Source organism: Dendropsophus ebraccatus, chromosome 7, assembly GCF_027789765.1.
Source record: "Dendropsophus ebraccatus isolate aDenEbr1 chromosome 7, aDenEbr1.pat, whole genome shotgun sequence".
Lineage (NCBI taxonomy): Eukaryota > Metazoa > Chordata > Amphibia > Anura > Hylidae > Dendropsophus > Dendropsophus ebraccatus.
In genome coordinates, this window is record NC_091460.1 from 120104322 (window position 1) to 120129446 (window position 25125).

Genomic DNA, 25125 nt, shown 5'->3' on the forward strand with positions numbered 1-25125 from the left:
AGATATAGACTATAGATATAGCATAATGTTGCATACATTTGTTTATCTTTTTTTTTTAGAGATTTAGCTCATGTACTGTATAAGGGGAAAGTACATTTAACCATTTCACGACTGGGCTGATTTTGGCTGATATTGTATTTTTAGTTTAAAAATTTTAGCCGATATCCTTATGATTTTCTTGTGAAAAATGCCCCAAATGCATGTAAAAATAGCAAAATTAGCAGTTTTCTAACTTAAAATTTTCAATGGTAACTGTGCGGGTTTAAGCAGGCGAAAGGTTTATTGCCAGATTTTTTAAGCATGCAGCAATATCAAATATGAGTCTTTTTTTCCACATGTATTATTTGCATTGGGGAATATAGGGATTATCTGTGTACTTTTTTTTTTTTTTTTTTTACATTTTTACTTTATTTTACTGTCCCACCATTGGGACTTCACTATCTGATTGCCCGTCATAGGCATTGCCTATCGTCCTCAGCCTTAGGGCTGAGCCCGATCATCAATCAGCTCTATTTGCTGTGATCCTTTTTTTTTTTTTTTGTTTCTCCTCACATAGCATCTTGCAAACTTAGTGCTTCAGTAATGTATCAGTAACCTCTTCTCCCACATCCTTGTCACCCACCCTAAAAGGTGAAAGGATAAGTCCGGCCAAAGCTTTTTTTTAACAAGTGCTGGGGAGGAGGGGGGGAGATAAAAGAAAAAACATGCTCTTACTTTCCCAGCTGTAAAGCTGGAGGACGCATACCGCCGCTCCAGTCCCCGGGTCCCAGGCTGCTTCCTGGTCTGTGAGAGCTACTCTCAGACAGTCAGACCCCGTTATGGCCACTGACATTATATTGTGAGTACGGCAGGAATTGTGAATCTGCTGCACCACTGCTAGCGATGGCATAAGCCAGACCAGGGAGCAGAGTCTTCACCGCAACTTAGGCTAGACTTGCTGCAGCAGGTAACCCTTGGCTTGCTACCCCGGCTTGGCTTGCTAGCAGCAGCGGGTGAGGTGCAACTGGAGACACGTAGGCAGGCAGGAACACTCACAGCAAGAGCCAAGACAGCAGTCATGAGCTGAAACCACAGGAATGCAGCAGGAACCATGGGCAAGAACCACGGGCAGAAGCTGGGACCACACACTAGTAAGCATGTAGAGGCTCCAACAGGAAAGCCTGGGGAATGCTGGGAATAAATAGGGTCTCGTTGCATGCAGCAGCCAATTAAGGGCAAATTGGCTCTTTCAATGTAGAGCAGCCGTTGCACACGCACCCTAGGAGGCATGGGCGCTGGCCTTGATTGAGGGAGCAGGAGACTGGAGCCAGGACATGTAAAGCACCAAGGGGGCTCCAGTGTCAGACACAAGGTGATATCTGCGAGGGAGAGCCCGCAGCACAAAGCACGGGCTGCCACCGCCTCCATTACAATTAGGTTTTCTGTATTGTATTTGTTTAGCATTGTGACTAAAATAACAGTCAGACATTTTATGGTTGATTAAAGGTAGTTTCAAAGGGGCTTACTTATTTTTACCATATTTAATGTACACTATACAAACTGGTTTTGTTCACTCAACAATCCAATTCAAGATGTGCAAAATACAGTAGCTTGCCACATAAACCATCAGCCAGTCATGATATGTCTTGCCAAGAGGCACCACTGCCAAAATATAAAAAAAAACATTATTAGAGCCAAGTGAACTTACAATAACTTTGGGTTTGGACAAAGATGGATACAGCCCTAGGTCTGCCTGGGAAACATGGATACAACAATGGGAAGCCTATGGCTGTATCTATGTTTTCCAGGCAGTCCTAGGGTTGCTTCTCTGTTCTCAAGGCAGCAGGATTCCAATGAAGAGTGTTCAGGTTTTAGTGAACCTGTTCTTACTGTAATTTTACTCGTCTCTACGTCTATACCCATGATATATGGATCAGATTTAATTAAAATCTGAGGCTATGTTCACACAACATATTTATTCAATTAATAATGGCCATTGTTGCAGATTGCAACACTGGCCGTTATTAAATTAATAAATACATTGCATTTACTTCTATAGAATCCTGGCCAGAGTGTATACACTCTGTATGAGCTCCGGATGGGATTCATACACGTCAGTTTTGTGCAGCCATTGTTCATTGAATAGAGAAGCCGCACTTTACATTGTTGGCTATGGTTAATTGGAATGTGGGCACAACCGAATGCGCCCGCATCCCAATTACAAAGCAATGAAGTTCATCCGGCCGGTACTTCAGTACCGTCCGGGATGAACTTCACTGACACTGGCCGTGTCACAGAACGGCTGGTGTCATACATAGTGTACGGCTGGTTTCATACATAGTGTAAGGTTGGGTCAGTTAAAGGGCACTAGGGAACAGTGAAGGGCAGAACAATGGCCAGACGTTAGAAAATACCTAGCGAATAGAGATGAGTGAACCGTGTTCGGGTTCGAGTCCATCTGAACCCGAACTTTTGGTATTTGATTAGCGGGGGCTGCTGAACTTGGATAAAGCTCTAAGGTTGTCTGGAAAACATGGATACAGCCAATGACTATATCCATGTTTTCCACATAGCCTTGGGGCTTTATCCAACTTCAGCAGCCCCCGCTAATCAAATGCCGAAAATACGGGTTCGGGTGGACTCGAGCAAGTCTGAATAAGGCAACATTACAATTTTCATCTAGTAAGTTCTAATCATATGCTGTATTAGCTCTCCTCGTCAAAGTGAAGTTGCATGACATATGAGATAAAAATATTAAATTCACTTTTTAATGACATTTGTACTTTATATTGATTGACCATCTGTTCTCAAAATGAAGTGCAGCAAAAGATTTTGCCAGAAAACTAGGTAAAATCAAACACTTGCAAAGCCATCTTTTGGACTGATAGATGTTTATATTTTTTAATCGTAGACGCATTAACTTGTTTATACTGCACTTCAGAAGATGTGATAAAAAATATCACACATGACAGAAGAAAATTGAGGTTTATTACTTGGATGCAATTATACCCTACTGTGTAGAACAGCTTTTCCTTGTTAAGAACAAAGAGAAGATTCTAGGGCTATTATAACATCTGATTTCATGTTGTCATAGGATATAATGAAAGATGACTACTCCATGCTGAAGCTGCAGCTTAAAGAGAGAGATGAACATATCCACCAACTGCAAGAAGAGCTGGTAAGTTATACAAGAACCTTTGAAATTGTTATTGAAAAATAACGTTATTTTATGCCCTTGAAAGTTGCATGGATTTAAGGCATTGTACACAACAACGTCCTTTATTGCTCTTCTTATTGATACGTTTTTTGTTCATAACAACTGGGATGAAGAAGAAATTTTTTTTTTTTTTGCTCATTTGACCAAATTGCTTAGACAGATGTCAGGTACCATAAAGCAAATGATATAGACAGGATGAGAGGCTGTGGAGCTGTATTCATCTTCTTCAGTCTTTTTCCGGCTTGGGAGCTGGAAAAGCTAACAGCACATATGTTGAATTTGTCTGCTCTTCCCCATTCACTCAGCATAGGCCTCTTGGCATACATTGAGCCGATATACATTAGCACACCATTTCTAGTGTTATATAGAGTAGTATAGTGGATGATGCTATTTTGTGCAAAGAAATTCAGCTATCGGCAATATGTGCCACTATAGGCCTATACAATGGCATACATGGCAGTCTGTCATCGGAGATGTATGTCAGCTCCTCCAAAATAAAGTTTAACATATATAACATATCCGTTAGGCAGATTACTCATTTGAAGGGCCTTATTATAGTTTGAACAATGTTTTTTTTAGATGACATTATATAAATAGAAACTTATTTCTTTTATGTTTTTAATTCTTTACTTTTGAATTTTCAACACTAAGCAAAAAGAAGAAATGTAGGTGTAAGAGCCAACAGAAAAAGTAATGTTGTACCAAAAAGGATGTAAGAAAGATATGGCATATAAAAGTCAGTGGCAGCATTATAACAATAACAAGATCAGAGATAGACTATGTTCACAAATACACAGAGAAGCTATGTTCACAGTTTCAAAAAAAGAGAAAAGGCGTCTGCATTTTATATATTTAAAAAGACCTCCGTTATTGCCACAATTTAACCGACTTCAATACAATGCACTGAAGTCAATGGAATGTTGGACGTCCAATGCACACAGTGTATGAAATAATGGACGTTGTCTGTGCGGACGTCAAAATAATAATTATGTCAAATATTTTCGGATGTCTGTTGCAGACAGCAGACGTTATTTTTAGTTGTTCACACACAGCTTTTCTTCACCCTTCTTGCATCATTTTTTACAATTAAATTCATTGGCTTTCCAAATAAAAATACACCCAAAGGCCAATTAGTAACCTAAACTAGAAGAATGTACCAAGAGCCATCATTGCACTGATGGGCAGCCAAACAGCGAGATGACTGACAGAATTTTAAACTCAACATGACGGACGTAATTTTAAATGCAGAAGAAAAAACGTTGTGCGAACATAGCCAGGGGATATTTAATAAGTCTGAAATTTTTTGTGCCAGGCTTAATAATGTCCCCACAGTGCCGATGCTTCCCAGATTTATCTAGACTCGACATAAATCCCATGCGCACACCGATATTGAAGCCTATACCAGTTCAGAGCTACACTATGTGAACCTAGCTATAAAATGATGTGTGCCATGTCCCAATGTTTCACTCAAAACTTTTTGGATCCTTTAGATTGCATTTTCTCCATTAAAATGCGGAATACGATAAATGTTTAATGTTATTATTTTTAAATTAGAGATTTAAAGTTTAAATCTGCCTTTACATGTCCAGTTACAGGTTTTATTGACTTACCATATGCATCTTACTTCTGCCTGTAGATGTTTAATGCTTTTTTGGTTTTCTATTAAATATGCCATAAAATACTTTTACAGATACAGATTTCTCTTCCTCTGGATCACTACAGTTCTTTTCTTCACTGCTTGATAAGTAAAACTTAACTCAATCCAAAAAGCACTGGGAAATGTATCAAAACTGTGCAGAGGAAATCTAAACCGGCTGTGCAAAGTTTTTTTTTTTTTTTTCCTCAAAAAAAAAGAAGCAAGCTAGTTGGTTGGTGTGTGGAAAAACAAAAATTCATGTTTCACTTGCACTAGTTTTGATAAATCTCTCCCATTGTTTTCCTATTAGTGTTTTTTTTCTATAAAATGAAAATAAATACAAGGTCATCACAGCCCTATTCTAGAATGGTAGTATAACTAATGATTTAAGATCCTAGCCTGTAACATCATATTTATGATTAATGGATAACGTCATCCAAAACCTTTCCCTTGCCCGATACTTGCTTTGAAGGATTCTGTGCGTGCGAATTTATTCACTATGTATAAGATCAACTTTATTGAACAACAATAATTATTTATTGTTTGATAAAGCATTTTAAATTGTAGTTAGTAACATGCATATTACTTCATTTTAATATATATGGGGTAACGTTTTTATATTTAGATTGCAGTGCTTTCATTTCTGGAAATAACACATCATTGGCCTATTCTTAGGGTCTTATTCTTAAAGGTGTATTCTGGGAAAAATTCACTTTTCCCCTATCCGTAGGACTGGGAGAAAGTAGGAGATGGTCGGGGGTTCGATCCCTGAACTCCCTGGATATCTCTGTATCGGACCCTGCCGGCTCTGTTATGAATAGATCCCCGGGTCAGCACATGACCCGTGACTCTAGTCATTCCTTTGGAGCAACGAAAAAAGCTGAGTACAGCACTCTTCCGCCGTACTTGGCTCTTTCTGTCGCTCCATAGGAATGAATAGAGTCGCAGGTCATGTATTGAGCCCCCTCAATCTCCTACTTTTTCCCTATTCTTTGGATAGGGGAAAAGTGAATTTTTCCTGGAATACCCTGGAAGATAAGAGTCCAAAGCCATTAATATTTCATTGGTCAAGGTCTGAGCTCTGGTAGTGATGAGCGAATACTGTTCGATCGAATAGATATTCGATCGAATAGTAAGGTATTTGATCTATCGAATATTATCGAATAGTTCGCCGAACATTCGATAAACATTAGATAAGCGTTCAAATCCCCCAGCTTCCGATTTTTACCTCCAAGTGGTCGAATAGATGTTTTTCAATAATCGAATACTTGTTCCCATAGACTTTAATGGGATCGAATATTCGATCGAATAGTCGAATATTCGGGAGATATTCATACGAATATCGAATATTCGAATATTTCACTATTCGCTCATCACTAATCTCTGGGACTAATCTCAATCAGAATTGAGGAACGGCAGTGATTGAACCCTTTATGGACTCATAGCTGATCTGCACATTCAGCAGTGCCATGTTTCGAAGCCTAGGATCATTCATGATGATGGTAAGGGCCCCATCAATCAAATGCTAATGGATTTTCCATATGAAAGCTGAGCTGTGACTGTTTGCCATGGGCAAGACCAAGAGTTTTGCACTTTTGGTTTTAGGAAGTTTGATATATAGCCACAATATTTTTCAATCTATTAGAACAGTTTGGTAAGAATTGTTAGGGCCCTTTTACACGGACTGATAATCGGCCAAATCAGGCCAATTAGGGCAATTATCGCTCCGCATAATGAAGAAAATGATCAGCCGATGAAACGATTATTAGCTGATTGTTTCTTAACTAAAATCATCAGGCATCAACTGCACATCGCTATGTGTAATAGCGGTCAGTGATTGGCTGAGTGGCCTGAGGCCTCTCACTGCAAAGACCGGAGCAGAGGCAGAGCTGCACACAATGCAGAAGGCCTCCAAGGACACCTGGGAACGACATAAGGTGAGTTAATATTTATTATTTTACACTAAATGCAAGGGCAGCACAGATATCGCTAACAATGTCTGTGAAGCTATTGCTGCCCGTTAACCAGCCTGTGTAATAGCTCAGTAAACAAGTGCCGATCGAGCAGATCGGTGGTCTTTTACTGTCTATTATGGGACCGTGTAATAGAAACCTTAGAAATGCGTTTAGTTCTTTAGCTCATTCGTTCAAGGTGCAGGGGACTTACAAAAAGTGATAAAGCTAGATTTGGAATTTAGAAATAGAACCTACTTACCAATTGAAGGTGGGTTTTTTTTTTGTTTGTTTTTTTTTCAAATATTCGTGCGGTCTGAACACTCAAATCATTATTGATCAAAACTTTTGACACATCTCTGACATGTCAAAAGTCTCTTTATATTGACAGGAAAATAAAGTGTATGACCAATATTCTGGTTTTGGTCCAATATTATAAATGTAGTAATTTACTAATACATCTGTTCAGGATGCTCTGTTTTTCTGACCTGGAAAAAAAAAATTCTTGATACTGTACATGCAGGTGTCACTAGGGTTTCGTCATAATACTACAGAGCTCAATGGAAAATGCATAAATCTGCATGCATTATCCTTTACAACCTATCCTGTTCAAAGGTATTACTGTACCCTTACTATAGGAAATTTACATATCTATATCATTTGGAGGAGAAATAAAACACAGCTGTGTATACAATATTATATATATTTTAGATATTTGGATTTGCAGGATGTCTAAGAAATCATAACTAGAGATGAATGAGCTGTTTATGCTGTTTATTTGTGTTGAGAACTTTTAAATACTTGAATGGTCAATCAAGTAATGAAACCCATGAAAGTCAATGAGAGATCAGAGCATGGAATGAGAATAGCAGGGGGGGGGGGGGCATGCATGGAATCCCAGGTCATTTTATTACTGTATATAACATTATATGTAATATATATATATATATATATATATATATATATATATATAATAGTAACTGGCTGTAGACCATCTTAACCTTGTACCAGGGCCGATTCTAGCTTTTTTGCCGCCTGAGGCGAAAACTGACTGCAGCATTGCAGTGTGTATGGGACAGCACTATAGATAACAGTGTGCTCTGTGGGGTGACCAGATTTTTTAACAGTTTGAGCCACTATGGGCCCCCCTGGGAGCTTCAAAACAAACTACAATCTACAACTGCTGACCTCTGACCTCAGGAGCCAGAGAAGAGCCATAAAACGGGCTGCTCTGTTAACTCTTTCAGTACTGCAGAATGTAGAGTATTACTGTGCATCACTTACATTCTGCTATACAGAAAGAGTTAACAGCAGAGCAGAACATTACTTTTATGCCTCTTCTCCTGCTCTTGCACTATTCTGAGGTCAGCTCGGAGTTCGGCAGTGAAGACATAATATAGCGTCCCCGCTGCTGGTAACTTTTTCTTTTCTACAGTGTGTAAGTGATGCAGAGTATAATAACTCTGCATTATTGAAAGGGTTAACAGGAGGCACTATATCTATGTCTAATGTGATGTGAATACCTGTGAATACGAGGCTTCCAGTGCCTCCTCAGCGCTTCTCATGAGGCAACTGACAGGAAACACGGCTGGGCACTGAGCCGTAACTAGTTGTAATGATAAGGACACAGGAGGCTGATGCCGCCCCCCTCAAGGGCTGTGTTATCTGCCGCCTGAGGCAAACACTTCACCTCGCCTCATGGCAGATACGGGCCTGCCTTGTACTATACTGTACAGTATGTCATAGCCCTTTTTTGTGTCACACAAAGATATCACTAGTCCTTAGCTAGTTGCTAGTTGCTGTATTAGCTAGTTGCCTACTAGAAATGAGCGAATAGTGAAATATTCGAAAATTCAACATTCGATTCGCCTAGCCCCATATATTTGATCGAATATCAAATCCCATTATAGTCTATGGGAGAAAAATAATCGGGACTTTGAAATCAATATCGACCACTAGGAGATCACCAAGTCAACAATGAAACCTCAGGAAATTATGCCAAAACCTCTGGAATGCATCTGGGACACCAGGGGACGCATGCCTGGGTGCATCTAACTTTTGGGGGTCCCTTCATACCCAAGTGCCCCTATTACACAGGACGATTATTGTTTGCTAACTATCGTTCGATAATTGTTTGCCAATCGCTCGTTGTAATTCCACATTTGTTCGCTCAAGTTCTGCATTTGTTCCCTACTCATTCAGTGTAATTGCACATTGTTCATTGTTTTGCTGGGATCAGATGGAGTAAACGGTTGTAGTAACGTTCGCAAAAACTGAACTAACGACTATAGTTCTGTATAATATGATGAACGATTTTAGGTTAACGATAAACAGTCTAGTTTGCAATTGTTTGTCATTTGTCAGTAAACGTTAAAAATTGCTTCGTCTAATAGGATCCTGAACACACTGTCTCAAAACACTTTCTCTACTTTTAGCCCTAACAAGGGCTTTTGGGGGTCTCTTCCTACTTAACTTCACCTTAACCCCTTAGGGACCAAGCCTGTTTGGGCCTTAATGACCAGGCTCATTTTTCAAAATCTGACCTGTCTCACTTTATGCGCTTATAGCTCAGTGATGCTTTAACGTATGCTAGCGATTCTGAGATTGTTTTTTCGTAACATATGGTACTTTATGTTAGTGGCAAAATTTGGTCACTGTCTTGTGTGTTTTTTGTGAAAAACATCAAAATATAATGAAAAATGTGAAAATTTTGCACTTTACGAACTTTGAAATTCTTTGCTTCTAAAAAAAAAAGGCACATGACAAAAATTAGTTAGTAAGTCACATTATCAATATGTCCTCTTTATTCTGGCTTCATTTCGTAAACATATTTCACTTTTTTAGGGTGTTACGGGGCTTAGAAATGTATCAGCAAATTATCAAATTTTCATGAAATTTCCAAAACTGATTTTTTTAGGGACCAGTTCTTTTTTTAAGTTGATTTAGGAGGCTTGTATACTGGAAACCCCCATAAGTGACCCCATTTTGGAAACTAGACACCTTAAAGAATTAATCTAGGGGTATAATGAGCATTTTAACCCTACAGGGGCTGGAGGAAAGTATTCACAATTAGGCCGGAAAAAAATGGAAAATAGAAATTTTCCAATAATATATTTGTTAAGATTAAAGTATCTCATTTTCATAATAAACATGAGAGAAAATGCACCCCAAATTTTGTAATGCAGGTTCTCCTGAGTAGAACGGTACCCCATATGTGGGCGTAAACCACTGTATGGGCACACAGCAGGCCTCAGAAGGAAGGGAGCACCTATTAGCATTTCCAGTTCAGATTTTGCTGAAGAAATTTCTGAGCGCCAGGTGCGTTTGCAGAGCCCCTGTAGTGTCAGCAGAATAGAACCCCCCCAAAAGTCACCCCATTTTGGAAAGTACACCCATCAAAGAATACATCTTGGGGTGTGGTGACCATTTTGACCCCACAGGTATTAGAGGAAAGTATTCAAAAGAAGACAGTAAAAATGAAAACATTGAATTTTTCCAATAATATGTTTGTTTAGTTTGAAATTTCTCAATTTCACGAGGAACAGGGGAGAAAACTCACCCCAATATATGTAAGGCAGGTACTCCTGAGTAGAACGATACCCCATATGTGGGCATAAACCACTGTGTGGGCACACAGCGGGGCTCAGAAGGGAAGGAGCGCCAATTAGCATTTCCAGTTCAGATTTTGCTGAAGAAATTTCTGAGCGCCAGGTGCGTTTGCAGAGCCCCTGTAGTGTCAGCAGAATAGAACCCCCCCAAAAGTCACCCCATTTTGGAAAGTACACCCATCAAAGAATACATCTTGGGGTGTGGTGACCATTTTGACCCCACAGGTATTAGAGGAAAGTATTCAAAAGAAGACAGTAAAAATGAAAAAATTGAATTTTTCCAATAATATGTTTGTTTAGTTTGAAATTTCTCAATTTCACGAGGAACAGGGGAGAAAACTCACCCCAATATATGTAAGGCAGGTACTCCTGAGTAGAACGATACCCCATATGTGGGCATAAACCACTGTGTGGGCACACAGCGGGGCTCAGAAGGGAAGGAGCGCCAATTAGCATTTCCAGTTCAGATTTTGCTGAAGAAATTTCTGAGCGCCAGGTGCGTTTGCAGAGCCCCTGTAGTGTCAGCAGAATAGAACCCCCCCAAAAGTCACCCCATTTTGGAAAGTACACCCATCAAAGAATACATCTTGGGGTGTGGTGACCATTTTGACCCCACAGGTATTAGAGGAAAGTATTCAAAAGAAGACAGTAAAAATGAAAAAATAGAATTTTTCCAATAACATGTTTGTTTAGTTTGAAATTTCTCAATTTCACGAGAAACAGGGGAGAAAACTCACCCCAATATATGTAAGGCAGGTTCTCCTGAGTACAACGGTACCTGATATGTGGGCATTAACCACTGTGTGGGCACACAGCAGGGCTCAGTAGGGAGGGAGCGCCAAGCATTTTCAGTGCATGATTTTCCTGAAGAAGTTTCTGAGCGCCAGGTGCGTTTGCAGTGCCCCTGTAATGTCTACAGAATAGAACCCTCCCCCCCAAAATCACCCCATTTTGGAAAGTACACCCCTCAAGGAATTTATCTTGGGGTGTGGTGACCATTTTGACCCCACAGGTATTGGAGGAAAGTATTCAAAACTAGACCGTAAAAATGAAAAAAATAGAATTTTTTCAATAACATGTTTGTTTAGTTAGAAATTTCTCAATTTCACTAGGAACAAGGGAGAAAAAGCACCCCAAAACTTGTAACGGAGGTTCTCCTGAGTACAATGGTACCCCATATGTGGGCATAAACCACTGTATGGGCACACAGCAGGGCTCAGAAGAGAAGGAGTGTCATTTTAGTTACAGGCAATATGTGGGTGTTTACTGGTTATCTGGGGTGGTAATAGACAATCTCAGGGTGTTTACTGGCTATCTGAGGTGGCAGCAGGCAATCTGTTGGGGTTATGGGCAATCTGGGGTGGTTACGAGCAGTCTGTGCCAATCTGGGGTGGTTACGGTCAATCTGGGGTGGTTACGGTCAATCTGGGGTGGTCACAGGCAATCTGGGGTGGTCACAGGCAATCTGGGGTGGTCACAGGCAATTTGGGGTGGTTACTGGTTGTATGGGGTGGTTATGGGCAATCTTGGGGTGTTTACTGGCTATCTAGGGGTGGTTACTGGCTATCTGGGGAGGTGACGGGCAATCTGGGGGTGTTCACTGACTATCTGGGGATGCAACGGGCAATCTGGGGTGGTGACGGAAAATCTGGGGTGGTGACGGGAAATCTGGGGTGGTTGCGAGCAATCTGTGGTGGTTACAGGCAATTTGGGGTAGTTACAGGCAGTCTGTGGCAATCTGGGGTGGTTACGGGCTGTCTGGAATGGTTATGGGCTATGGGGGGGATACGGGCAATCTGGGGAGATTACGGGCAATCTGGGGAGATTACGGGCATTCTGGGGTGGTGACAGGCAGTCTGGGGTGGTTATGGGCTGTCTGGGGTGGTTATGGGCTGTCTGGGATGGTTATGGGCTGTCTGGGATGGTTATGGGCTGTCTGGGGTGGATACGGACAATCTGGGGAGGTTACAGACAATCTGAGGAGGTTACAGGCAATCTAGGGTGGTTACGGGCAATCTGGGGTGGTTACGGGCAATCTGGGGTGGTTACGGGTAATCTGGGGTGGTTACGGGTAATCTGGGGTGGTGATGGGTAATTTGGGGTGGTTACAGGTAATCTCGGGTGGTTACAAGTAATCCAGGGTGGTTACGGGTAATCCAGGGCACTTGACTTTGGTGACAGGCGTAAAAAAAGTGCCGGCACCATTTGGAACAAGCGATCAGTGGTATATAGTATATACCGCTGATCACTTGTACTAGGACCACACCGGGTGGTCACCGATCATTGCCCCATGCTCTCCGCCACCTCCGGTGGTGGAGAGAATGAAGCTTGGATCATTTTTAGGAATCCATCACTGTGAACAGAGTCTGTTCACAGTGATGACGGCGGCCATCTTGGATCAGATGGCCGCCCTGGGAGGGGAGGGTCAGTGGCCAGGTCACTAGGGTTAATTCTGGGGATGGGGGGACATGTTTTCATCTCCTCTCACTGTGGATTCACGGTGAGAAGAGATGAAAGCGTTCAGCTGCGCTGGCAATGCCCGTTACCGGTAGCCGCCTTTATACTGATAATAACGGCGATCACCGGTGAGGGGACTGGCCGGGACTGACCCCACACTCTCCCCCAACCCCTCAGCTACCTCCGATAGCTGAGAGGAGGGGGCTGCAGGCATTACCGGCGCCGCTGCACTATTCTGCACCATCGCCATAAAGAGCTGATGGCAGCAGAATAGACCCCATTAGTGATCGCCGTAAAAATCCGTATCGGCGGTCACTAATAACATAATACATGTATTCTCTGGGTCGCTACGGTTACGGCGATACCACATTTGTATAGTTTTTTTTAACTATTACCGCTTTGGCGCAATAGAAACTATCTTCCTAGCCAAAACCCACAAAAACTGTCCCTGCATTGCAAGATCCATAGCGTTCTCATCTTTTGCGCGACAGAGCTGGTTTTGGGCTTATTTTTTGCGGGAAGATCTGTAGTTTCTATTGATACCAAGTTTTATATGTATATGACTTTTTGATCTCTTTTATGACGTATTTTCTAAAGTGGATTGATAAAATACAGCTATTCTAGTACTGTTTTTTTTATTTTTTTTTTACAGCGTGTGTCGTGCGATATAATTATTGATATAGTTTTATAGATTGGGTTGTTACGGACGTAACGATACCAAATATGTATAGGATTTGTGTTTTTGATCACTTTTATGTAATGTTTTATAGTGTATGGGGAATGTAATGCATCTTTATTTTTGGGGGGGGCTGGGGGGGGGCTGTGTTGTGTTTGGTGCACACTTTTTTCACTTTTTTTTACTTTTACACTAGTGTACATTACTGTACACTAGTGTAAAATACTTAGATCACTGATACAATACATTGCAGTACCTGATGTACTGCAATGTATTGTATCATGCCTCATGCTGACAGGCAATAGCCGCGGCCACCCCTGTCAGCATGAGGCATCTCCATGGTGACCCCGGGGACCTTCATTAGGACCCCGGAATCACCATGGAGACATCGGGACCCCGGATGGCGCCGCGGGACATCGCGATCATGTAAGTGAACCACGGCGCCGTCCGGGATCCACCGGGACCCGTTAGATGCCGCTGTCATGGTTTGACAGCGGCATTTAACGGGTTAAACTGCCCGGAGCGGAGAATCCTCCGCTCCGGGCAGTTACAGGAGGGTGTCAGCGGTCACACTGACCGCTGATCCCCCGTCCTGCAGCCGCCGCCGGGCGGTAATTTATTCCGATGCGCCCGCCGTTAAAAGGCGTATGCATCGGAATAAAGCCCATTAGTGGCCGCCGTGAAAAGGCAGCATGGCGGTCACTAAGGGGTTAAAGCTAATTCTCCCTGGTATACAGTCTCTCCCTCTCTAGGTCCAACCAGCAAGTGACACAAATCTGAAATACCCTATTCCTATATTCTGGAGGTTACGTAGTTTAGCCAGCCAATCACAGTTAAAGCATTTTTTTAAAGGTCCTGCCTATTCCTAATGCCTGTCCCTCCCTCTGCATGTGTATTGGCTGGAAAAAGCATCAGGGGGGGCGGGAGGTCGAATCAAATTTTTTTACGGCGTTTTAATTTGAATATTCAAAAAAAAAAAAACGAATAGCGTAGTATTTGCGCAAACAGCTATTTGATCGAATACTATTTGCTTATCACTATTACCTACCTATTAAAACTATGTACACCCAGGTCACCTGATGCAGGCGGACAATCACTGCTAGACCAGCAGCCAAGATGTGCCAGCCCCATCCCTGCATGTTTTTGGCTAATGTGTGTGTGTGTTTTTTTTTTTTTTAAACAATGTTTTATTTTTTTTGTGAAGGAAGCAACATTCACCCCCAAAACAACTCCTGAATGTGAACAGCAGCTTCTGCATCATGACTGCTATTAAGAACACCTGTCCTTGGCATCTTGCAGCACCCCTGCTGCAACAAATGCAATGTAATTTTTAAGTCAGGTAACCTCTTTAGAGTAAATTTGCCAATTGAAATTCACATTACAAACTGATGACGTTGTTTGATAGCTGTTAGGTCAAGACTAACTGAACTTCGAGCATGCGCAGGTTCGTTCGAACCAGACTGTGCAGCATTTTATTAGCGGTGGATTCAACCCTAAGGAGACCTGGAAAACATGGGTACCGCCTATGGCTAAGTTCACACACCATAAATTTTTAATTAATCACAGCTGTTGGCTGTGATTAATAGAAAATTTACCATTGCACTGAAGTCAATGGAATCCCGTCCGGAGTGTATACACATAGTATTTCACCTTGATGTAGATATGGAGCATGGAAAAGCCTCTTTGGCACCAGAGAATAAAAGCTTTTTTCGATTCGGCCGATTATCGCTCGGTGGAATAGAGAAAACAATCAGCTGATCGTGTCAATGGCTGGTCGTTTATTTAGGGCCGGACCTAAAATCCTCGGTCCCCCACCACGCATCGCTACGGTGCAATAGCGGTGTGCGGCGGGTGACCGACGATTTGAGAAGCGGCATACATTACCTGGCAGGACTTCTTCTCCGCTCCGTCTTCCTCCCCGAGTCCCGCGGCACAGCATCAGCAGCTCCGGAGCGGCCTGACTGAGCTGCCAGACTGCTCAGCCAATCACAGGCCAGGACCGCCACGGCCAGTGATTGGCTGAGTGGTCTGACAGCTCAGACAGGCCGCACCCGAGTTTATACTGCGCCGCGGGACCCAGGGGAGGAAGACGGAGCGGAGGAGAAGTCCTGCCAGGTATTGTATGGTCCAAGGGCTGCAAGGACATCGGTAAACACCTAGCAGATCGGCGCTCATTTACATCGTTGATCGGGCCCTGCTCGGCCCGTGGAATACGACCCTAAGTGTCAGGAGTTTAGAACGTGAGTAGCAGCAGACAAATTCACTTTAATCTCTCTTTGATGGCAATTTACTTCTTTTTCTTGATGCAATTTACCCTGAATTCTGTACCACTTACAAGTCACAGTTACAATATATCGTACCGTTTTGAATCTGAGACAATTTTAACCTTAATGGATAACCGTTTTATGTACATCTTAAATATGTCTGACCTTTGTTTTTAGTCTTAAAAGTAAAGATTTTTTTTTATTCAGTTACTGCAAGTATAGCAAATAAAATCTGTTACAATCTTCCTCCGATTACAAACATTACTGTGCCATTTATTTCATACTTATTTGCAACGGCCGTAGCCCTTTTATTGAAAGGCATCAAACTTCCCTTGTCCTATCTTTCATTGCCATAGAAACTGCTTTGTTGGTCATAAAATAAATACAGAGGACAATTTATTTTGCTTGTCTTGCTCTCTTTTCTTATTTCTTTGTTGTTTTGAAACATAAAAGTAATACTCTTTGGGAGAAAAAAAAAAAAACAGATGAGTTTCAGGTTAAATAGGATCATTTAGGCCAGAACAAACAGGAAAGAGATCGTAAGGTCATAGCACACAAATTTATCAAGATGGAATAATGTGTGACAGGTGTCTACAGATGAAATTGATACATTGTAACGGATTGATATGTACAAATGTTTGCTTGTCTTTATAGATGAAATCGGGATGTTTTATTGTTTGCATCTCTCTTGTGTCCAGATTCTTATAGCTTTCCATTAAGCAGATGCCAGAAGCAAGAGCTGCGGAAGAATAATCAAAAATGCTGTGCTTGTAGGGTCATCGCCAGCAATGCAGAGAGTGTCATGTTGTAATGAGGTCAGGCTCTTGGAAAGCTGACTGTGAGAAACGGGAGCCACTGATAAAAGCAGAGATAATATAAAATAAATCATGTGTGCATATATTAGGCAGACCTTTAGAAAGAAACAATGGATGACTGTGCCTATCAAAGGACACTGAATTTATCACCAGTTTCTAAGGCAAACGCAAATGTATTTATTGTTTTTCTGTTTTTGTTAAAATTTAACTATGACAATTATTATGATTAACGATATTAAATAACAGCGAGAGGAAATTGATCAAATGAGATCCATGGGAAAGTAGACACACAAGGAACGTCTTTTTACCAAAGGAATGTAAGAAGCCATAGAGAGCAGACAGTTCAGTTTGATAATTGAAACCCTTCTGCTTCAAGTTCAAGTAAGGCATGTCAATGTAAAATAATAGCATAATAAAAACAATAACATAATAATAAAAACAATTGTCACAAAGAACAAGATGAATGTTCAAATAATAATAATACTGAATTATATAAGTAGCTTTTTCAAGACAGACATTGATGGCGTATTTCTATGATATATCATCAATGTTTGATCCTTGAGAGTTTGATCATTGTGACCCCTGCTGAAAGCTGATAAAGCGCCACACTACTGTGTTTCTCATTGACTTCACAGAGTCTTTTTTAAAGGGTGACTTTAATACCACTTTATTCTATCAATTGTTGGTGATCACAGCGGTCATACAGCCAACAGCAAGACGCCAAAGGCGGATACTAGCATTATGCTATCAATGTGTGTCCTGAAACAACCCTACTACCCTACTATGAAAAGAAAACTCCAACTAATAGTGATATACATCATTATGCTTAATGAAGTGCCTAGGAGGGTAATACAGAATGTAGACATTCAAATAAGACCAAAGATCATGTTACGTATCTCTTCCCCAGGCACTCTACTCTGAATAGCAAAGTTTGTTAGTTTTGCCTGGATTTCATCTTTAACTTTCTTATTATACCACAGTGACAAAATCTATTGGGAAATGAGACACTTTTTGATAATTTATTACAGAGTGTTTTTTTTTTCCTTTCGCTTTTTATATTTTTTTTAAAGTACAGAGGAAAGCTGCTGGGCTCAGCGTTCGGTGCAGGATTACAATTTATTAAGTGATCCTTAGAGTGCCATACAGATAAATCGGAACCAAGTCTCAGGCAGATGCCCACGCGTATCGGATACCAGCTGTATCCTTAATCATGGCAGCCATGGCAGATCCAATACGCGTGAGTGTTTGCCTGAGACTTTGATCTGGTTTATCTGTATGGCATTCTAAGGATCACTCAATAAATTTTCATCCTGCACCGAACGCTGAGCCCAGCAGTTTTCCTCTGGATAAGCGGCAGTGGCACGCAGTTGGAGTGGGGGACTTGTGCGTACCTGTTGTCAGTAGGTGGGAGCTGGCTTCACCTATTTCCATTGTTTATTTTAAAGTACAGTTCACTTCACATGTAACATATCTGTCTAGTTTATTAGATTCGTAAGTTATAAAAGTTAAAAAATAATTAATCTCAGTTATGTTAAACTTGTGGAGCTTGTCAAAATGAATATTTATGCAACCACATTCATTTAGCAAATTTACTTCCTTCTCATTATGCAAATATATCATACATATACATATTGATGTGAATTATACAGTATATAATAGCCAGGACACCGCTTTAAAAATGGGAGAGAATCCTGTGGTATTGTGCTTTACACCACTTCATCCAGCACTTGGCATTGTGCTCAGTGATGTAGATCTTGCATGCAGCTGCTCACACAGTTTTTGTATTGATTTAGTGTCAGGCGAGATTTGCAATTCTGTTCTGTAACTATATTGTGTTTCATTTGGTGGCTGAAATTGTGTGGTTCCTAAATACTTCTGTTTTTCAATAATACCACTCACAACTGAACGATCTACAGAATTAGTTTAGTGATGTCATGACCAGCTTTTTCATAGCAACTAGAATTCAGTTGTGATTTTTTTTTTTGTATGTTGTGATTGCATATCAGCCTAATGTGATGAAAGGCTATCATGAAGAATCTTTTAACTAATGAAAAGGTAAAATTGGACACATCTGTAGGAGGGAAGAAATTTCATGAACTGACTTTCTCGCAGGGATGGCATCCTAATATAATATTATTCTGGAATTCGGTGAGCTCTATAGAATGTTTGTAAAAGCAGATTGCATTGGTAGGTGCTTGTTGCAATGGGACTGAGTATAATACCTAAATTTAATCAATAGAAAGTGAGTCCCAATACTTTTGTGCATAAAGTGAACATAATAGTATGAAACGTAATAGTATGGAAACATAGGCATTCTAGTCAAAAACAATACCTTATACAAGCACATCAATGTATAAGTGCTTTGCACTAGATCTTATAGTTGGTTACTAAAAGGGTACTAAAGGGGTACTCCTTCATTCCATTATCTGTTATGCCACCTACAATCTCCTCTTCTGCCTTTCCGGCCTTTTTTCACAATCGATGAGAAGGTGGATGAAAACAATTACATTTAATAATCTTTTGGCTTCAGAGCTGCCTCCCATATCCTGCTGCTCCAATGCCCAGTCTTTGGCCGATTCCTGGTCTAAGGTGGGACTAGAGAAATGATGTGGTCAGGCCCGCTCGGCCATTCAGTGGATGCAGTAGTGTTCCCCCTCTGCTGCTGATTGGCTGAGTAGGCCTGAGACATCACGTCTCAAGTCCCGCCTCAGACCAGGAATTTGCCGAAGGCTGGGAACCGGGGCAGTAGATGTACTTTTTTTTCCCTCCATCCCCTACCTGACGCTTGTGAGAAAAGGCAGATGAGATAGCAGAGGAGATTGTAAATGGCATACCAGAGAGTGGCAAAAAGGAAAATTATTATCATAAGGAGGGCAGCTACACAGGCTGTAAATGGGGAGAAAGCAGACTAAAGTCAGTTTGCATAAGGGAATCATGTAGGCTTTGTATAAATGTAAAGAGAAAGGATAGCATTCACAGCAAACTCTAGAAAGTAAATAGAGTAAACGCCTAAACAGTCTGAAACAAGGAGAATGCTGCAAACTGTACTGTATATCATGGGGTCTGAAGATACATGAAGGAATTAAGATTTCAGACCAAAACTCAGTACAATGTACTTTTAACTTAATGTATCCACTAACATATGTAAAAATAATATTTTCCTTCTCAAAATGTGTCCATAGTTTTTGGCCAAAATGACCATCCTCAGGGGGTTAATTTTACTTTACGGTAAATAAGGAAAAAATTGACAGCTGAAATTGTCATATTCTTGGTAAGTTTTCAAGCACTTATATATAGTCCCTCTGGCAAAAACTAATTAATTATTTTCTAAAGTGGTTCTAATGCTACACATAATGCAACAGCATATAGTTTTAGCCATCCTGAAAACATGCTTAAAGACATTTAACCGAAAATGAAATTCTACTAGGCACTTAAAACCTGCTGATCCTTGCAGCTTTTTGTTGACATGCAGCATAATGGATGAATGCTAGTGATGATGGCAGCTCTATGGGTCTACGATAAAGATATGTATAATACATCTGGTTTCTTTGCATATGATATTATACTTTCATTGGCTAGCATTCAGAATCATAACTGTATTTAATTCACTGTTTTATCACCAATGTGTGTAACATTCTATGGAATTTCTTAGGAAACATATATTATGTATCACATAATTAGTATAATTAGACTAACATCAATTAGTCATAACAGTGATTGTCTACAAAGAACAGTCTCTGGAGGACCCAGAATGTCCCTGCAATACAAATTGGTATCGTGCAATGTTTCTTTCTAGGGTATGGGCACACAATTAATAGTTTTTTAGGTTTTCGATAATTACGGCTATAAATAAGGATCCTGCTCTTTTTCATGGCCATATTTATCAAAACAGCCATATTTTCTCCTTAAAATGATGTCCATCCTGAAAAATGGCAGAAAAAAATGCAGTGTGAATATAACCCTAATGTGGTGGCACTGCTAAGAAACTGAATGCTTGCTCTTGGGTCCTCACAAATTATGTTTCCACAATGTTCTCTTCTACTGAAAAACCTCAAAAACCGCAAAACCTCTATTGGCTATGTTTACACTATGTCAAAAGAAGAGAAAAGGTGGCCATCAATGGGATGACAGATGTCCAATACACACAGTGTATAAAATGACGGACGTTGTCTGTGCGGACGTCAAAATAATGTACATGACAATTTTTACTATTAAAGGGAATCTGTCAGCTCCCGATCCCTACTTAAGGAGCTGACAGTGTGCTGTAGCTGACAGTCCCCTAGTAAACATGGTGCCTTTTGGTAATTTTCTGTGCAGTGGATAATGCACAATTTAACATCTCCTACTGCAAGGAAGAGTCACAGGAGTGGTTTGTGGCACACTCTGGCCACTTCACCACTCCTCCTCCCTGTTCTTCATGAATAATCAATGATGCCCAGCCTCCTGCTCGCTCAGCTGTCAGCCAGTGTCTCTGATTGCAGATCAGTCCTCTGTAGACAGTTTATATCTAAAAGAAACACTCTGATCCCAAATGTGATGGAGCTGTGGTATAGAAGTAATTCACCTGTCTAGAGACCTGCAAGCAGTTTATTCTTTGGTTCAAATCCCCTGATAGAAATGAAATAGAGGTCTTTTTTTCTCATTATTGTATGATTTTATGGCTATGTTCACACACAGTATTTTTCAACCAAAACCAGGAGTGGACTGAAAACACATAAAGGCTATGTTGAAATTGAATGGATGGCAGCTACTTAATAGCAAATAATTACCGTTTAGTGTTTGAGCATAGCCTTTTGTGTTTTCAATCCACTCCTGGTTTTGGTTGCAAAATACTGACAAAAATATTGTGTGTGAACATAGCATTAAAATACAATACAATAATTAGAAGAAAATAAATAAATACCTATATTTCATTTCCATCAGGGGATTTGAACTAGAGTATGAACTGCTGGCAGGTCTCTAGACAGGTGAGTTACCCCTAGACCACAGCTCCAACACATTTGGGATCAAAGATTAAACTACTGTATATCTGAGTGTTTCTTTCAAACATAACCTGCCTACAGAGGACTGATCTGCAATCAGACACACTAGCTGACAGCTGAGCAAGCAGGAGGATGGGCAGCATTGATTATTTATGAAGGAGAGGGAGGAGGAAGGAGTGGTGAGGTGTTCCGAAGTGTGGCACAAACAACTCTCCTTTGATTCTTCATTACAGTAGGAGATGTGAGATTGTACATAATCTACTACACGGAAAATTACCAAAAGGCATCATGCATTCTATTGAATTGGGATGCTGGCACATTCCGTGTGTGCCATATTCCAATTCCCCATTGCGCACAATGTAAAGTGCGGAGCCACACTTTCCATTGTGTGCACTGTCAGGGTATTTAATGAATAGCGGCCGCACAAAACTGACATGTCAGTTTTTGTTGTGGCTGCCTGCAATCCTAGTCAGAGCATATACTATGGGGGAGATTTATTAAACATGGTGTAAAGTGAAACTTGCTCAGTTGCCCCTACAAACTAGACTAGCCCTGGCAAAGATTGCATCCGATCTATACCTCCCTGCTTCGGCTAGGGGTCACATATAAAATGGAAAATGCAAGTTGGGCACCTTGGGCTTTTTTAAATATTGAGAAAAGTCCCCCCCCCCCCCCCCCAGATTAGAAGCAAAATATAAAGCAGCACAAGGTATGAGAATCCCATGCCAAGCTTTATCTGGCTCTGGGCTTAGTTTAACCACAGATTAATTGCTGTTGACAGGTAATTTCTCTAATAAGGTGGAACACAGTTAATGTATACTCTGATTAAATCTCCGAACATACTAACCAATATGTTACTAGACTGGGGCCATTTCATTCTTAAAGGGTATACTTATACCACATTCACAACTATATTGGAGAGAATCCTCAACTCCTTATATACACGGTATATGTTTTTTCAATGGTAGTTGATAGCATAGACGTACATTTGCATACATTTTGGCATATGTCTGGGTGGCCCATTTTAAACGGTCCTGTCAAAACATAATTGCGAAACACAATGGGAATCCAGCCTAATGTGTATTATGCCGCATAATCTCATTTATACACGACAACGCCTGAATAATTATTATTGTTATTCAACAATTCAAATACATTATGGCTCAGGTGCTGGTGTATTCTCCAAATCGACAGCCTTGGAGAGTTTAGCTGAATGTTATCAGTAGTATGAATGACACCGGCTTAACATTAATCTACATAATAGGCATATATAAGCATATTCAAAATCCTCTGTTATACACTAAAAAAGCATTAGGTAAAAAAAACACAAATTATATATACTTAACATTATTAAAGTGTCACACACTTTCCCCTTTATGGATAGAATTAATTATATAGATCTGAAATCTGCCTTTATTTTAGCGGTAATTGCTCTCAGCCAGCTCAGCTCCGCTCAGGGAGACAGATGTTCAGTATGGGAATGACAACATCCTATGATACACCATAGGGATTAGCGTCCCACTCTTACTGTGCTTCAGAAGTCTGATGAAAAGCTAGTGGCCCGATACAATCTTTAATATTCCCCAGTACTAGTGGAGGTGATTCTGCATATTGGTTTAAGCTTCTATCACAAAGCGTTGTCACATTGCAGTGTTTGGATACAGATAAATGATAGTTATGTCACTGATGTAGAAGTGCATGCTGTTCTCTCTCCAATGCCGTACGGCACATTTACATAGAAATAATATTAGAGAAATGAACAAATCTGCAATAATAATTCAGGTTTGAAGTGTCCCTTGACATTTAGGAAGCTTACTTTTAGATAAGCGTTTCTTATATAAATTCATCACATATGCTTCACAGAGAATTTCAGCTGGTTTTCTCTTTTCAGGTAAGAAACGTGTTTCTGTCAGGACAGAATTCAATTAAATCTAGAATTAAATGCCCCTATCCAAACCAGAGCGAGTTTACTCTTCTGTCTTCTGTTTTTTTTTAAGTGGCTGGTAAAATATTTTACTTGAACGAATGACTGTACGTCTTATCAGCAAATAATACGGAAAACACATTTAGGCTAGGTTCAGACGCTGTAACTGTGCGGCTGTATTTTTTATGCGGCTGTAAATGTGCGGGTGAAACTACTGCCGTGGAAAAAAATAGACATGCGGCTCAAAACATACGGTCATTTACTTGGAAATCTGGTTCAACTAAAAATAACAAATAAAATCTTAAGAAAGTGATGCAAACACCTCTGGATGCATCTGGGAAAGCAGGGAACACAGTTTACATGAATCGCTATTACCGGGGTTTGCGATCCTCTGCACTATAGCCGATGTCTCTCATGGTTAATATATTGAATTAATAAAACACATTTTCTTTGTAATAAAGTCCCTTTCATTGTTCAATAATTAAATGTAAACGATTCCATCATTTTGCAATTAGATATACTGTTAAAATAAATATATATATATAAATAAATGTATATTTATATATATATATTTATTTTTTGACAGTATATTTAATTGCACAATGATGGATTCGTTAGAATTAAATTATTGAACAAAGAAACTGTATTTATTTCAACGAAAATGTGTTTTATTAATTAAATATTAATTAGTACAGGAAGCTCCATAAGCCGTTAATTCATATTCCCGGCAATAGAGCATTCTGTACTAATCATCACTTAACTTTAATTAAAACATCAAATGTTTCTTCTAATTATGTTATGACAATAGCATTATTAGAAGAAACATTTAGAATTATATGTGCGCTCAGCTGATTGGCTGTTCGGCTGAGCGCACATATAATGAGCCGGTCCGCAGCACAGTGACTTCATTGTGCTGCGGACCAGCGAAGAGGACACATCGGGGTGAGTATAGAGCTCTCCCCACCCCCTCCCCTGCACTGCACCCCTCCCAGCAAAGAAGGGGGGTCACTTAACCCCTTCCTTTCTGGGATGGGTGCAGTCTGACATCAGTCTGGCCCCCAGGGGGTTAAGGGGGATGCAATACATCCTCCTTTAACCCCTTGGGGGTCAGACTGTAAGCAGCGATCTGTAAAGATGCTGCATACTGTAAGGAGCACAACACCGCTCACAATGATGGGTGTTATGCTCCTAAAAATAGGGGGGACCCTATGCATTTTTTTTTTATTATTTATTTATTTTAAAAAAAAACGCATAGGGTCCCCCCTATTTTTATAACCAGCCGGGTTAAAAACCAAACGACAGCAGCCTGGTAACACCAGGGTGGGAAGAGCCATTGGTTTAGGCCCTCCCCAGCCTAAATCTTACCAGCCTGCTGCCGCCCGGTCCTGGAGCGCCAATTTTGACGCTCCGGGACCACTGGCACCCGGCTCTTCCCAGTACCCCTGGTGGCATTGGGTACTGGGGTAATAATAGGGGGTAAGTGTTAGCCATTTTATACCGGCTAACACTAGGCCCCAACTTAGTAATGGATTCCGTCTATTAGACGGCTTCCACTACTAAGTCTATAAAGTAAAGAAATAAAGACAACACACAAGTTAAAAAATTTTTTTATTCA

At 40.6% G+C, this 25125-nt stretch overlaps 1 protein-coding gene across 1 annotated transcript in view; it reads left to right on the forward strand.

Annotated features, from left to right (window-relative positions):
- Positions 1-25125, forward strand: part of CCSER1 (coiled-coil serine rich protein 1) — a 683371-nt gene that overhangs the window by 563696 nt on the left and 94550 nt on the right. Inside the window, exon 8 of the mRNA XM_069978327.1 lies at positions 3074-3157. Coding sequence (XP_069834428.1) covers positions 3074-3157 — 84 coding nt within the window. The remainder of the gene's footprint in view (positions 1-3073; positions 3158-25125) is intronic.